Source organism: Phyllobates terribilis, unplaced genomic scaffold, assembly GCF_046119375.1.
Source record: "Phyllobates terribilis strain yellow unplaced genomic scaffold, ASM4611937v1 Scaffold_11__3_contigs__length_659146591, whole genome shotgun sequence".
Lineage (NCBI taxonomy): Eukaryota > Metazoa > Chordata > Amphibia > Anura > Dendrobatidae > Phyllobates > Phyllobates terribilis.
In genome coordinates this window covers 52324228-52340014 of record NW_027362771.1, presented here as the reverse complement: position 1 = coordinate 52340014, position 15787 = coordinate 52324228, and the positions used below count along the sequence as shown (strand labels likewise).

Here is a 15787-nt window from a genome sequence, read left to right as displayed (position 1 = left end):
TGGGGACCGAGTATGGATATTCGGTCGCCGCCACCATAAGATTGTGGACAGCTTCTGCCTCCACGAGCCTAAAAGGCCACATTTCAAGTGCAAGCAGCTGTCAAAAATTCGGCAGTATAGTATTGCAGCCTGTGGGTTGGTGGGTGGCTGGCTGCATACTTGCGCTTGCTTTCCAAGGAATGGGGTAGGGACAACTTAAATCTGCACTGGGACAAGGACGTGGACGGTGATTGTTGCAAGTCTGCAATGACAGGTGCATGGCGGGAGACATCTTTGCATGCGCCAAGGATCACTTATGATGGGCACACTTTTAGGTAGTGACCTGGGAGTCAGAGATGCTTCCAGGGTCTTCCCCATGTTGTTCCCATGTCTTTTCAGCACTGTATGCATGTGTCTGATGATGTGTCACACACCACATGGCCTGATAAGGTTGTAAATTGTTAAAATGACATTTCCCAGTGAATGCATTTGTCTTGGTTGAAAGCAAGGCAAAAGTGCAAAAACGCATCAATAACACTACGTGTGAACATAACCCAAGGTGTGGGGAGCATTTTTGTATATTTATTTTGCCTTATATACAAGTCATTACCCTGGAAAGGATGTTCCTTGACATATTTCCCAGGAAAATGCAATTTGGTTTAGTTTTTGTATGTTTGTATGTTTTATTGTGAGTCTGTAAAAGTGGCGTAATACCGCTGACAACGTTGTTCACAGCAGTGACCTGGGAGTCAGAAATGCTTCTAGGGGTCTTCCCCATGCTGTTCCCATGTCATTTGAGTACTGTTCCCATAGATTTGGGCAATTTTTAGGCCCTCTGCAGACCGTCGGGTGGAGCCGTCTGAAAAATGCTCGAGTTTCCCATAGACTTACATTGGGCTCGTTGCTCAGGTCAAGCACCCAAGTATTCCAATGTGCTCGACCCGAGCATCGAGCACCCGAGCATTTTACTGCTCACTTATCACTACTTACTACATAAGGAGCTTAATGTTGAGGTGAGTCCGAGAAAAACATCAGCTGACGTTGGAGCAATGACTCTGTTGTTGTAGATGACGACGATGAAAGGGAACATTTTCCTATTGAATTTTTAAATAGCTTAACCCCATCAGCCATGCCAAGTCATTGCCTTAGACTTAAGGTGGGCAGCATTATTATGTTGTTGGGAAATTTGAATACAAAACGAGGACTTTTCAATGGTACACGATTAGTGTAGCGTCGGCGTCCCTGCCTCCTGCTAGGCAGGGACGCCGTTCCCCTCACCTCTCCGCTCCGTGTCCGGCGTCTTCCTCCCGCTCTGCTGGCAGCGCGCGCTGCTTCCCGGCTACTGTGCTTAGAGCGCGCGCGCGCTCCCCCTCTCTAAAAGGGGCCGCGCGCGCCGTCCTAAGGAGTCCCCGGCCAATGGCCGGAGGATCTCACCATATATAAGGCACCTCCTCCAAAATGGAGGTGCCCGAGCAATGTTGTTGCAAAGCCTATCAACTCTGCTTCAGCCCTCAGGTCCCGTTACCAGATACCTGCCAGTTACCTGCCAGATTCCTGCTTGATACCTGCCTGTGATCTGTCTTTCTGCTTGCATTCCTGCGGTCCAACAGTCTGCCTACCAGCACCTGCCAGTCTGTCTAAGGATCAGTCTGCCCGCTCACCTGGGAGCGCCCACCTGCTACCTGCCTGCTAGCCTACCTGGAGGCTTAGCCGTCACTTGCTGTGACCACCTGCCTGTCCACAGACTCTTGCCCGCTCACCTGGGAACGCCCACCTGCTACCTGCCTGCTAGCCTACCTGGAGGCTTAGCCGTCACTTGCTGTGACCACCTGCCTCTCCAGAGACTCTTGCCCGCTCACCTGGGAGCGCCCACCTGCTACCTGCCTGCTAGCCTACCTGGAGGCTCTGCCGTCACTTGCTGTGACCACCTGCCGGTCCAGAGACTCTTGCCCGCTCACCTGGGAGCGCTCACCTGTTACCTGCCTGCTAGCCTACCTGGAGGCTCTGCTGTCACTTGCCGTGACCACCCGCTTGTCAAGAGACTGTTCCCGTCACTTGCCGTGTCCGTTCTGCCCTTCTACCCTGAGACTGTTCTTGTCACCTGCCGTGTCTACCCTTCCGCCTTCCCTGGGAGCCACCTGCCTCCTACAAAGACTGCCCCTTTGTATAATAGCTCAGAGGTTCCACCTCCCAGACCCATTACAATTAGTTGTAACATCATTGAATAGAAATGTTCTTGAGGCAGAGATTTTAACAGGATCAGCTGAAGGTGATAAAGCATACAGAGAGATTTCCACGCGATCTGCCCTGGGCAATTCACTTTTTGAATTGGCGAACGTCTCTGTAATCTTATATATTTTATTTTTGTTTTCCGTAATGCCATTTACTAATTTATTGATTATGACAACTTTGTTGTTTATCGTGTAAAAAGGCTGAAAGTAAATAGACATGGGTAATTTGAGTTAGTTTTTATTATGTACAGCACACTTTCCTAGCTTACAAAACGTATTTGTTTCGGAACTCGGGCTGCTAGTCTGGCACATTTTAAGACTGTCTAGTATAGGTTTGCACTGTATAACAAATACACAGCATTGATAAATCTACCCCACTATGTGTAAAAGGGCCCATAAAAGTCTTTTCTCTGCAATAGAAAATGTTTTCTTATATATAATTGTGAATAGAAATAATTTAGCTACACTCAAAACCTTCACAGAGCTCTCACTTACCTGAGCTGGTGTTGCAACAGATTTGCACTCTGGTTCAGGGCAGTTTAGTGCATGAACTTGTCCGTCTTTAATCTGGATTTCAAAGTAGTCTTTGAGACAGCTGTTACAGTACACATGCTGGCAGTCCTTAAAGTGGGTGCACTCACTGCCCAGCTTCTCCATAAAACAGATATCGCACAAGAACTGTTTACTATCAAAAACCTTCTTCTCCTGAGCTTCACTGAAGACCAAGATGTATTTGACCAGGGCAGACACTGACTGCACGTCCTGTATGGCCCGTTTGTCAAATGATCCCCTTTCCAATAAGACCCCATCAGCAGGGGTCTTTTCAGGGGGTTGCATCCAGTTCTGTAGACCATTGCTAGACAGCTCAATTTCATATGGGGATTTTATATTCAAGAAATCAAGTGTCTTCTCCTTTACAAACTGAATCCATGAGAACAAGACAACACATCCCCTTTTCTGCTCCCATAGCTCATCTAGACGCTGACATAACAGAGTGAGCTGAAATAATAATAAATAAATAAATAACATGAGTCTACTGTTAGGGTAAGAATATATACAGTCATATTGTCCAAATCAACCTGAATATTTACATGGGTATATAAATGTAGTATTTAAAAATAATGGGATTTACCTTGAGACTTATATGTTTTAAAAACTGTCCTTTACCACCACCTCATTTCTGTTTTTTTCCTCTTAATTTAATTTTTTTTAATTCCTAATAATACACTTTCAATATGCACATTTTTTCTCTTTTACGTCACACAAAATATTTTTTCTATTGAAACTATTTTTAAAAAATTGCTTGAAAAAATTGCTGAAACATAAGGGTAAGGCCAGATGATACAATCTGTTAGCAGTTAAGATATAATAGGGGTTCAAAAACTACAGCTGCTACCCGATTACATTGTCTGTCCTTGTCCTACTTGTTGTGGCATCCTTTGATGTTGTTTTGATTTTTTCTCAGAACATCCATGACCACAGCTAATGACTGTGTCTATCTCCACAGTATAGGACACAAAAGTGGATGATCTGCGAAGGATTTAAAAAAATGTCTGGAGGCACCGTAACTAGTAGTTAACAGCAGTATCTACACACAGGAGCATTTTTTAAAAAAATAATCTAATTTAAAAATTAAAATGTTTGTGTGATGAACCAGAAAAATGTCATATTTCATCATGGGACAGCGCTTTAAAGGTTCATCATGGAACGCTCCAACGGATGCTTTATACTGTATATTCTCCTATAGACACTGCTTTTAGGAGGTCTGAGACACAATGAAGAAACCCTCCCCCCAATTATATAAACAGCTTGTGTAAGGAATCCTGTTAGTATAATAAATGAAAAGTAACCTGTGCTGGTGAAAGCCACTTGCAGCTTAGTGTGAAGTTCGGGGGTGCAGCGGATGGGTAATCTGCGGGAAGTTCAAAGTTCAGCACAATTGGTGGCAGAAAGGACACAGTGTTCTCAAAGTCGTCTGCAAAAGAGTTTGTCGCACTGTTACCTTGTGGGGAAAAAAAGAACAAAACCAATTTTAGCATTTGAATTACTGAATAAATGACAGCAACAGATTTACTTCATGTTCCGAAATGTAAGGTTTGTGTTTTATGCAGCATAAGGATTTGAACTATACTTGGCTTTATGCCGTCTTTCCGTACACAGCACTATTGTGCATTAATGAATTACTATACTTCAGTATACATTTCAGTTTGAACATGTCATTTGGATCGCACCTGGAATGACATCAGTGGGTGTCTGAGATCTAGGACCCATACCAATTACACCACTCGTTTTAGGCACCAGGGGCTTGTGAATTTTGCTTTCAAATGTGTTTGTGTACTTAGCACATGGTTACAATTGAAAACTAGCAGGGAAAGAGCCATGACCATTGGACCGATTGTTTCTGAGTAAATGACATCAGATTCTGCATCTGACATGTGGAAGTCAAATCCACACTTCAAACATCGAGAAGCTTGTCTGCAGGAGGCAAGCACAGAATAGGTTTTCTAGAGGAGACACATTGTAACATAGTTTTTAATGTTGAAGGAAGACTAAGTCCATCTAGTTCAACCCATTGCCTAACATGTTGATCCAGAGGAAGATAAAAAAAAACCCATGTGGCAAACACTAAGCTCCACATTGGGGAAAAAATCCCTTCCTGACTCCATACGACAATCAGACTAGTTCCCTGGATCAATGCACTATCAAGGAATCTAGTATATATAACCTGTAATATTATACTTTTCAAGAAAGGCATCCATGCCCTTCTTAAATTTTAGTAGTGAATCACTCATTACAACATCATGCGGCAGAGAGTTCCATAGTCTCACTGCTCTTACAGTAAAGGATCCACGTCTTATGATTAACCCTTCTTTCCTCCAGACGTAGAAGATGCCCCCTTGTCCCCGTCTCTGGCCTCAGAGTAAAAATATCAGTAGACAGGTCTTTGTACTGTCCCCTCATATACTTGTACATAGTAATAAGATCACCCCTAAGCCTTCATTTTTCCACAGTAAATAACCCCAAGTGCAATAACCTGTCTTGGTATTGCAGACCCCCCAGTCCTCTAATAACCTTGGTCGCTCTTCTCTGCACCCTCTCTAGTTCAGCTATGTCTTCCTAATACACCGGAGACCAGAACTGTACACAGTATTCTAAGTGTGGTCGCACTAGTGACTTGTATAGATGTAAAATTATGTTCTCCTTATGAGCATCTATGCCTCTTTTAATGCATCCCATTATTTTATTTGCCTTTGCAGCAGCTGCCTGACACTGGCCACTAAACGTGAGCTTGTCGTCCACCAATACACCCAGGTCTTTTTCAGTTACAGTTTTGCCCAGTGTTTTACAATTAAGCATATAATTATACATTTTATTTCCTCTGCCCAAGTGCATTACCTTACATTTATCCCCATTAAAGCTCATTTGCCATTTATCAGCCCAAGCGTCTAGTTTACATAGATCCTCCTGTAATATAAAATTGTCCTCCTCTGTATTGATTACCCTGCAGAGTTTAGTGTCATCTGCAAATATTGAAATATTACTCTGTATGAGCCCTACAAGGTCATTAATAAATATGTTAAAAAGAAACGGTCCCAATACTGACCCCTGTGGTACCCCACTGTTAACTGAGACACAGTCTGAGTGTTTTCCATTAAAAACCACCCTTTGTTTCCTATCACTGAGCCAATTTTTAACCCACATACATATATTTTCCCCTATCCCCATTGTTCTCATTTTATGCATCAACCTTTTGTGTGGAACCGTATCAAAAGCTTTTGAAAAGTCCATATACACAACATCCACTGCATTTCCTTGGTCCATTCCGGAACTTGCCTCCTCATAAAAACTGATCAGATTAGCTTGACAGGAACGGTCCCTCGTAAACCCATGTTGATATTGGGTCATGAGGTTATTCTTCTTCAGATACTCTAGTATAGCATCTCTTAGGAAACCCTCCAGGATTTTACCCACAGTAGAGGTTAAGCTTACTGGCCTATAATTTCCAAGTTCGGTTTTTGTCCCCTTTTTGAATATTGGCACCACATTTGCTATTCGCCAGTCTTGTGGTACAGACCCTGTTATTATGGAATCTTTAAAGATTAAAAATAATGATCTATCTATGACGTTACTTAATCCCTGCAGTACTCGCGGGTGTATCCCATCCGGGCCCGGGGATTTGTCAACTTTAGTGATTTTTAGACGCCGCCGTACTTCCTGCTGGGTTAAGCAAGTGACATTTAATGGAGAATTTTTGTCATCACTAATCATGTTTTCTGTCATGCGATTTTCTTGTGTAAATACAGTTGAAAAAAAATCATTTAGCATATTGGCTTTTTCCTCATCCTCATCCACCATTTCCCCCTAGACTATTTTTAAGGGGGCCAACACTATCATTTTTTAGTTTTTTACTATTTATGTAGTTAAAGAATATTTTGGGATTATTTTTACTTTCTCTGGCAATGATTCTCTCTGTCTCAATCTTTGCTGCCTTGATTTGGTTTTTACAGAATTTATTTAATTTTCTATATTTATTTAATGCCTCATCACTACCTACTTGCTTTAGTTCTCTTGTGGCCTGCATGTGGCTTTGTATTATGGGGGACATTGTGGCAGTCATGGGCACAATTTGCGGCTTTCATGGGAGTATAAATAATGTGTAAAAGCAAGAAGCCTGGGATAGTAAACTTTGCAGAGCTGTTTCATAGCTGGAAAGAAATCTTCGTGATTGGGTGGGCTAAATGGAAAAAATAGAAAAGTAAATGTCTTTAATGAGACAACCTGCAAGTCTTTGGATTTAAATGTTCTCTATTCTTTGACTTTTTCTGACCTGTCCTTTAGTAATCTAGTTTATAGTGGTAATAATTGTTCATGCTGCGAAAGTAATACATTTGGTATATACTATACAGTTATATGAAAAAGTTTGGGCACCCCTATTAATCTTATGCTTAATGTTTTATAGAAATTGGTGTTTTTGCAACAGCTATTTCAGTTTGATATATGTAATACCTGTTGGACACAGTAATGTTTCTGCCTTGAAATGAGGTTTATTGTACTAACAGAAAATGTGCAATCTGCATTCAAACAAAATTTGACAGGTGCATAAGTATGGGCACCTCACCAGAAAAGTGACATTAATATTTAGTAGATCCTCCTTTTGCAAAAATAACAGCCTCTAGTCGCTTCCTGTAGCTTTTAATGAGTTCCTGGATCCTGGATGAAGGTATTTTTGACCATTCCTCTTTACAAAACAATTCCAGTTCACTTAAGTTTGATGGTCGCCGAGAATGGACAGCCCTATTCAAATGATCCCACAGATGTTCAATGATATTCAGGTCTGGGGACTGGGATGGCCATTCCAGAACATTGTAATTGTTCCTCTGCATGAATGCCTGAGTAGATTTGGAGCGGTGTTTTGGATCATTGTCTTGCTGAAAGATCCATCCCCTGCGTAACTTCAACTTTGTCACTGATTCTAGAACTTTATTGTCAAGAATCTGCTGATACTGAGTGGAATCCATGCGTCCCTCAACTCTAACAAGATTCCCGGTGCCGGCATTGGCCACACAGCCCCAAAGCATGATGGAACCTCCACCAAATTTTACTGTGGGTAGCAAGTGTTTTTCTTGGAATGCTGTGTTTTTTTGCCGCCATGCATAACGCCTTTTTGTATGACCAAACAACTCAATCTTGGTTTCATCAGTCCACAGGACCTTCTTCCAAAAAGAAATTGGCTTCTCCAAATATGCTTTTGCATACCTCAGCCGACTCTGTTTGTGGCGTGCTTGCAGAAACGGCTTCTTTCGCATCACTCTCCCATACAGCTTCTCCTTGTGCAAAGTGCGTTGTATAGTTCACCAATGCACAGTGACACCATCTGCAGCAAGTTGATGCTGCAGCTCTCTGGAGGTGGTCTGAGTATTGTCCTTGACTGATCTCACCATTCTTCTTCTCTGCCTTTCTGATGTTTTTCTTGGCCTGCCACTTCTGGCCTTAACAAGAACTATCCCTGTGTTCTTCCATTTCCTTACTATGTTCCTCACAGTGGAAACTGACAGGTTAAATCTCTGAGACAGCTTTTTGTATCCTTCCCCTGAACAACTATGTTGAATAATCTTTGTTTTCAGATCATTTGACAGTTGTTTTGAGGCGCCCATGATGTCACTCTTCAGAGGAGATTCAAACAGGAGAACAACTTGCAAGTGGCCACTTTAAGTAGCTTTTCTCATGATTGCATACACCGGGCTATGAAGTTCAAAGCTCAATGAGGTTACAAAACGAAAAAAAGTGCTTTAGTAAGTCAGTAAAAAGTAGGTAGGAGTATTTAAAACAAGAAAATGATAAGGGTGCCCATACTTATGCACCTGTCAAATTTTGTTTGAATGCAGATTGCACATTTTCTGTTAGTACAATAAACCTCATTTCAAGGCAGAAACATTACTGTGTCCAACAGTTATTACATATATCAAACTGAAATAGCTGTTGCAAAAACACCAATTTTTATAAAACATTAAGCTTAAGATTAATAGGGGTGCCCAAACTTTTTCATATAACTGTATATAATATATTACAGATTTGCTGGAGAAAATGCCTGCAAGTATGTTCAAGTATCTATAGTAAAGTCCATAGCGGTTGAGAAAATAGAAAAAAGAACAGGCTTCCTAATAAGGCTTTCATGGTGGTCTCGGTGTATACTGGACCACTGTGATGCACGGAGACCAGCAGGAAAGCCCTGCTATGCTAAGTCCTGCGATCCATTTGCACCAACAGAGGTCCATACCAGCGCTGTGTGTTTCACACAAATCTGTTTTCACTCTGCGAAGAGCTGACAAATCTCCAGTGGAAGTATCTTTTTTATTTATGTTTTAGCTTTTCTTTTTTAATTATTCACTTGTGAATTTTGTGGATCTAAAAGAAACTCAACTGATTTTTACTGGAGATGTAAAACCTCATAAATGTATATGGGGAAATCCTCAATAAAAAAAAGCAACTCAGGTGTTAATGACATGAAAATAAAAGCCTAGTGTAGATGAAATTCTGATTGCTCTCCTTTCTCTTAGTGGTAATTGTTGGTATGGTTGGGGAAGGTTCACATCAGATCAGATTTTCTGGAAATCATCAAACGCGAAACTCTTCCTTGCTGATCAGATTCACTGCTGCATACTGATTTGCGAATCTGATTATTTCTAACTGCTGACAATGCCAGAATAGCTACACTCCCACGTTTCAATATACATCTATATTGTTGTTAACTATTAACAATTTTGTACTCACTTTTTATAGATATTACAAAAGCTGAAGGTAACTGTAAACACAAGTGAATTTCCCCTCCTTTAGTAGCATCTTGCCTTTTAAATTCCTCCTTTGAAAAGATATTTCCAAGGGCTAAAAGTTCGTCCTCTTGTGCCTCTTGATCTTCTCTTGACATTGGTTACCTGTGACAGTCAAAAAGACAGAAGGTATAAAAAAATATATCTACTGTAAGATTCAATTTAACCATTTGGCATCACAGCCATTACCTTCATGACACGGCAATTTTTTTTCATATTATGCATATAATGTGTTACGGATCCGGGTGGTGGAACCTCTGTACTGTGATACAAGGAGGGACCAGAGGGGCGTAATTAAGTGCCTACCCGGACCGACCCTGGCCACACCGCGGCTTAGTCAACTCCCTGAACCAAGGAGGGACCGGGAAGGTAAACCAGGTGGCACTTTGGGACCGACCTTGTGTGAGAGAAGGCGACTCCCATGGGACTGATGGCCGAAGCTGACAGGCACAGCAGATTAGCACGGCTGGTAGGCAGGCAGGAGATGCGGGTAGACAAACAGGTGGGCACGGCAGATAGACAGGCAAGCGTGCAAGCGTGCACGGCTGATAGACAGGCAGACGGGCACGGCTGCTAGACAGGCAGGTGGACACAGCTGATAGATAGGCAGGTGGGCACGGCTGATAGACAGGCAGGCGGGCACAGCTAATAGGCAGGCGGGCACAGGAACCTAAGGGCTGGAGAGAGTGTTAGCACACAAACAACAACCTGGCACAGGTACCTCCATTTTGGAGGAGATGCCTTATATAAGGACAGTCCTCCGGCCATTGGCGGGGGACTCTTAAAGGACAGCGCACGCGGCCTCTTTAAGAGGGAGGGAGCGCGCGCCTTAAGTACAGTGCCCGGAGAACTGCGCGTGTTGCGCGCACCCCGGGCAGATGCAGCAGGAGAGCCGGAGGATGCCAGACCTGGACCGCGGCGGTGAGGGGATCGGCGTCTCTGGCCGGCAGAAGGCAGAGACACCGACTCTACACAATGTTTTTTTTTTTTTTTTTTAGCAATATGCTTGATATGTACAATGAACTTACCTGTTACTGTCCTGTTGCAGTGCTGGCAGCACAGGGGCAGTGCTCCTTCCCATGCTGGCCACCAACCTGTGAACAGGACTTTGGAAGGGAAGTACAGTACTCTTTCCTCCTGCATGGCGATATGTTCACCACCCAGCCAATACATTGTACAGTTACAACTCATCCTGCTGGTCGGTGCGTCACTGGGGCCAGCTAGCAGACCAGAGGCAGGATGGGTTTAGCGGTCAATGGGGTAGCATGATGCTCTATTTATATACTCATATAATTGCCCTTCCAGTACCAGTTATGGTGTTGCCATACCACCATGGTCCACTTATTAACCATCTTTGCACCTTATTATTCTTGTAATGCCCTTCTAGATTTAATCCTTGGGTTACTTAAAGGGGTTTTCCCACGAATAAAAGTTATTTTTAATCAATAGATCTTGAAGTGATAATAATTTCCACAATTTAATGTATTTAAATAAAATGTTCCTGTGCTGAGATAATCTTATAAATGTGCCCCTGCTATGTGCTGTGTAATGGTTGTGTCTGACCATACAGGAACATGGTCTGATCATACTGTACCACATATCCTAGGCAGGGGGGGTAGTGAAAAAGTATACAGACATTATAGTATGGGATCACAGCTGATTCTTTCTTTGAAGTAAAACATTGTTTAAAAACCGCCAGGGAAATGTTTTACCTCACAGAAAGAATCAGTTGTGATCCCCTGCTGTAATGTCTGTATACTTTTTTTGCTTCCTCCCCTGCCCAGGAGATGTGGTATGATCAGACCATGTTCCTGTACAGTCAGACACAGCCATTACACAGCACACAGCAGGGGCACATTTATAAGATTATCTCAGCACAGGAACATTTTATTTAAATACATTAAATTGTGGAAATTATTATTATTCCAAGATCTATTGATTAAAATTAACTTTCTTTCTTGGGAAAACCCCTTTAATACACTAATCACAAAAAAACATATTAGGCATAGCCCTTCCAATCAAAGTCAATAGACACTACCTGAAACATTGAGTTTCAGGTTAAGAAGGTAAACATGCATATTAATTAAACTATAAATTCTTTATTAGAAGTTCATATAAGATATTATTCCTCGGGTGAGTGCGATACCAGATTTATATTGCTTTTTTATGTTTGGTACTATCACACACTAAAAAACGCTATTTTGAGAGCTATTATTTTTGTGTATTTCTGCCAACTGAGTCATGTGAGGGCTTTTTTTTTTCAGGACAAGTTGATGCTTTTATTGGTACTATTTTCGGGCACATAACATTTTTTGATCGCTTTCCATTCCAATTTTTGGGAGGCAGAATGAAAAAAATCCAGCAATTCAGGAATTTTTTTTTTTTCACGCCATCCAAGCGATAAAGCAGCTTTATTCTTAGGGTCAGTACGATGACAGCGATGACAGCGATACCACATTGATATATGTTTTTTTTTATGTTTTACCGCTTTTAGGCTATGTGCCCACGATGCAGAAATGCTCAGGATTTTTTCCTGAGCGTTTCTGCATCTCCCCGGCAGAAAAAAACGCATGCGGATTGTACATGCGGATTGTACATGCGGATTGTACATGAGGATTGTACATGCGGATCGTACATGCGTTTTCCTGCCAGGGACATGCAGAAGTGAAGCGTTCTTCACATGCATTTCCGCATGCGGATTAACAAGCGCTTTCCAAGCGATTTTAGCATCACTTGGAAAGTGCTTGACAACTCGGTCACACTATATAAATCCATGCAAACGGCATGGATTTATATAGTGTGACCCGAGAGAATGTCAAAAAATAAAAAAATAAACCTAATACTTACCTTCCGATGGCCCCTGCAGCCTTGCTGCGCTCCTGTGCTGGCTGCCGGCAGATCGCGGTACGCTGTACTGAAGGACCTCCCGTCACATGACTGTGACGTCACCGCTGGTCCTTCAGTCCTGCGCGATCTGTCGGCAGCCAGCACAGGGAAGGAGTCCGGGGGCCGTCGGAAGGTAAATATAATCTTTATTTTTAATTTTATTCTTTTTTTTACAGCTTTTAGGGCACCTGGGTGCGGAGGAGAGTCTCCTGTCCTCCACACCCGGGTACCATCCGCACATTAGAACGCGCCAATTACGCAAGTACAGATGCAGTCTGGCGGAATTGGCGCGTTCTAATGCAAGTCAATGGCGGCGAAAACGCAGCACTTCCACAAAATAATTGGTAGTGCTGTGTTTTTTTCCGCAATGATAATCCGCAGCGTAAATTTCCGCAGCATGTGCCCAGCACATGCGGATTATCATTGGGGGGACATGGCAGGCTTTCTACCATGCGTTTTTGCAGCGTTTTTGCTGCTGCGGAAACGCTTAAAAAATGCATCGTGGGCACACAGCCTTACACAATGAAAACAATTTTACGGAAAAAAGAATCGTTTTTGCATCGCTATATGCTGAGTGCTATAACTTTTTTACTTCTCTGTTGTATGGTGGCTTGCTTTTTTGCGGGACAATATGGGATTTTCAGCTATACCATTTTTCTTTCCATTCGACTTATGATCACATTTTATTCCACTTTTTGTTCGGCGGTATGATGAAAAAACATAGTATTTTTTATAGTACTTTCTTAATTTAATTTTTTAAGGGGTTCACTTAAGGAGTTAATTAGTGTGACAGTTTTATAGGTCGGGTCATTACAGACGCGGCGATACCAAATATGTGTACTTTTTTTGTTATTTTTTTTTGTAAATTTGTGAATTTATGGTAGAATTTTTTTATCCTTTTTTGTGTTCTTTATTTTGTGATTTTTTAAAAATATTTTTACAGTGCATTATACCTTTCAGTGCTGCACTAACAGAAGCCTCTTAGGTCATGCTCCCGGCATGGTCTAACGAGCTTGCCATAGCTGGCTAACCCAGAGGTTGTCGTGATGACGTCGCAAGGGCGCCAATCAGAAGGGAGAGGGAGCCTCCTCCCTCTACCAGATTTCTAAATGTTGTGATTGATATTGATTGTGGCATTTAGAGGGCTAAATGGCTCGGGGCTGTGCGGGCACCGCTCCTGGCAGTGAGAGTCGGGTGTCAGCTATAACTTAAGCCGAGCTCCCGGTGGCAATCGTGTGGGCTCGTCATGACGTAGGTCTGGAATCTCTATTCGAACATGAGTATGGGTACGTCAAAGGTTGTGAAGGGGTTAAATGGGTGGTACAAAACTAAAATGTATTTTAATCCTAAATCTCTATCTATTTAATGTCATAATCTCATCTTTTTTTCTAATATGCTTTAATTAAAAATTCCCTATCACTCCCTTACTACTCTATCTAACCGCTTTATTTTTTTTTTACTACTTCCTGTGTGATGGTGCTTTGTTTGAGAATCCCAGTACATATTGGGATACCCAAACGAGTCATCAGGGGCAAAGGCTACAATCACTAGCGCAGCCTCTGCCCCACCCTGAAACAAAGCGTCATCAGTGACGTCTGTTTTAGGGACTGGATTCAGTGATTGGGCTAGTCTCTGCTCTCCTGAACTAGCGTGAGTTGTCAATGCTCACGAAGTGACGTCACTTACTGGGGCGGCACTGGTTTCTCCTTGCTTGTTCTCTCCTTACAATGTACACTGACAGATTGCTCTCTTGGCGGCTCATCACAACTTCTCATCAGAGCCGGCAAGAGAGTGTATTGTCACCGTGCACTGAGAAGAAAAGTGCACAGTGACAATAACCTACTGAGCATCCATCGGAATTGACAACCAATGCATGCTCAGTAGATCTGAGACTAGCCCAGCCTCTGAAACGGACATCACTGATGATGCTTTGTTTCAGTGACCACAGCCTCTGCCCCCTGATGGCGACTTGTTTGAGTATCCCAGCTTGCACTGGGATTCTCAAACAAAGGGTCATCATGCAGGACATAGTAAAAGAATAATAATAAAACAGTTAAAGTAGTAGAGGAACGCTAGGGAATTTTTCATTTAAGTATATTAGGAAAAAAAGATTATATTATGACGTTAAAAGAGATTTAGGATTAAAATAAATTTTAGTTTCAGACCACTTGTTTATGTGAGAGTAATGTGAAACAATGTTGAAAAGTTCACGGGGTATGAATACTTTTTCAAGGCACTGTATAAACAGGTACACTTGTAACAAAAGGCACACAGCCCAGTGACGCAGCATTTTCTTCCACTGAAGCTGGCAGTGAATAGTAATGGACTTGGAATATGCCACCGGGGATTTCCAGACTTACGTAACTATAGATGAATCATTCTGTGATGGAAACTTCTGTAAAACGTTCTCATACATTTTTACGTCACAAAAAATTCAATTTCGTGCAGCGTGCAAATTATATATGGTGCATTTCACAACTTGACAAATTTGCGCTATGTCACGGCTTCTGTATGTGTACGTCTGCCAGTAACTTACAGGAAATAATAAACATCCCAAACAGTCATGCTCCTTTAACACCTTATTTATTTTATGTAGGAAAAGTCTTTTAAAAATATGGTGAATTATATGAAACCTAAGTAATGTAGGTAAAGATAAACAGCAGGAGTCTCTCACGTCCTGATAGTTTGTTATGAATTATCTATTAATGTTTAAGATCCTGAATATGGTGAGGAATCTAAATACAATGTACTGCACATAAAAAGTCCATAACCTTTTCATCAATGACGTCCAGAGACCCCCATAAACATTGCAATTTCCAGGTACTTACGTTCTTTATTGATGCCCACGTAGATGTCGGATTGTGCTGTAACCTCTCACACAATGTCTTAAAGTGTATGTGTGTCTGACTAGGGAAGCAGACTCTGGGTCTGTGATGTACTTGGAAGAAGAGAAGGCTTTAAGATGGAGAATACTGAGCTGTGCACTCCCTGCCCAACTAAAGCATGTGACCGAAGGCTGTCTCAGGCTTAAAGTGCTATGTAATACAATATAACCCATGAGCTCATCTGCACACACCTCACTGGCTGCTTTGCCTGTTTACTCCGGCATTTCAGGAAGACATAATACAGTGTAGACAGTTGGCAGGGAGGGGCAGAGTCACCTGTCACAGAGTACCTGTATGCTCCTAGATAGAGCCATATTAACTACGGGAGAATGTTCTGTTCAGAATGTCATATTTGATTTTCAGTGTTTGTCTTTCTGTATGTTCATTCATTTATAAGGAAGTATTCTTATATTAAACATGGGATCTAAGAGGTAAGTATTCTGTGGAGAGTGGCATGTCACTCTCCACATGGAGAAAA

General features: G+C 42.1%; 1 protein-coding gene across 3 annotated transcripts in view; it reads right to left on the bottom strand.

Annotated features, from left to right (window-relative positions):
- The window catches only part of LOC141165557 (E3 ubiquitin-protein ligase RNF14-like), a 59385-nt gene extending 43912 nt beyond the window's left edge, over window positions 1-15473 (bottom strand). Inside the window, exons 1-4 of one of the 3 annotated variants that reach the window (XM_073651254.1) lie at window positions 15253-15473; window positions 9483-9643; window positions 4061-4212; window positions 2706-3209 (exon numbers count right to left, since the gene is read on the bottom strand). In XM_073651254.1, coding sequence (XP_073507355.1) covers window positions 2706-3209; window positions 4061-4212; window positions 9483-9636 — 810 coding nt within the window. In that variant the 5' untranslated portion in view covers window positions 9637-9643; window positions 15253-15473. The remainder of the gene's footprint in view (window positions 1-2705; window positions 3210-4060; window positions 4213-9482; window positions 9644-15252) is intronic. The other 2 variants (XM_073651253.1, XM_073651252.1) reach the window with 2 other exon arrangements.
- Between the last annotated feature and the right edge of the window lie 314 nt (window positions 15474-15787).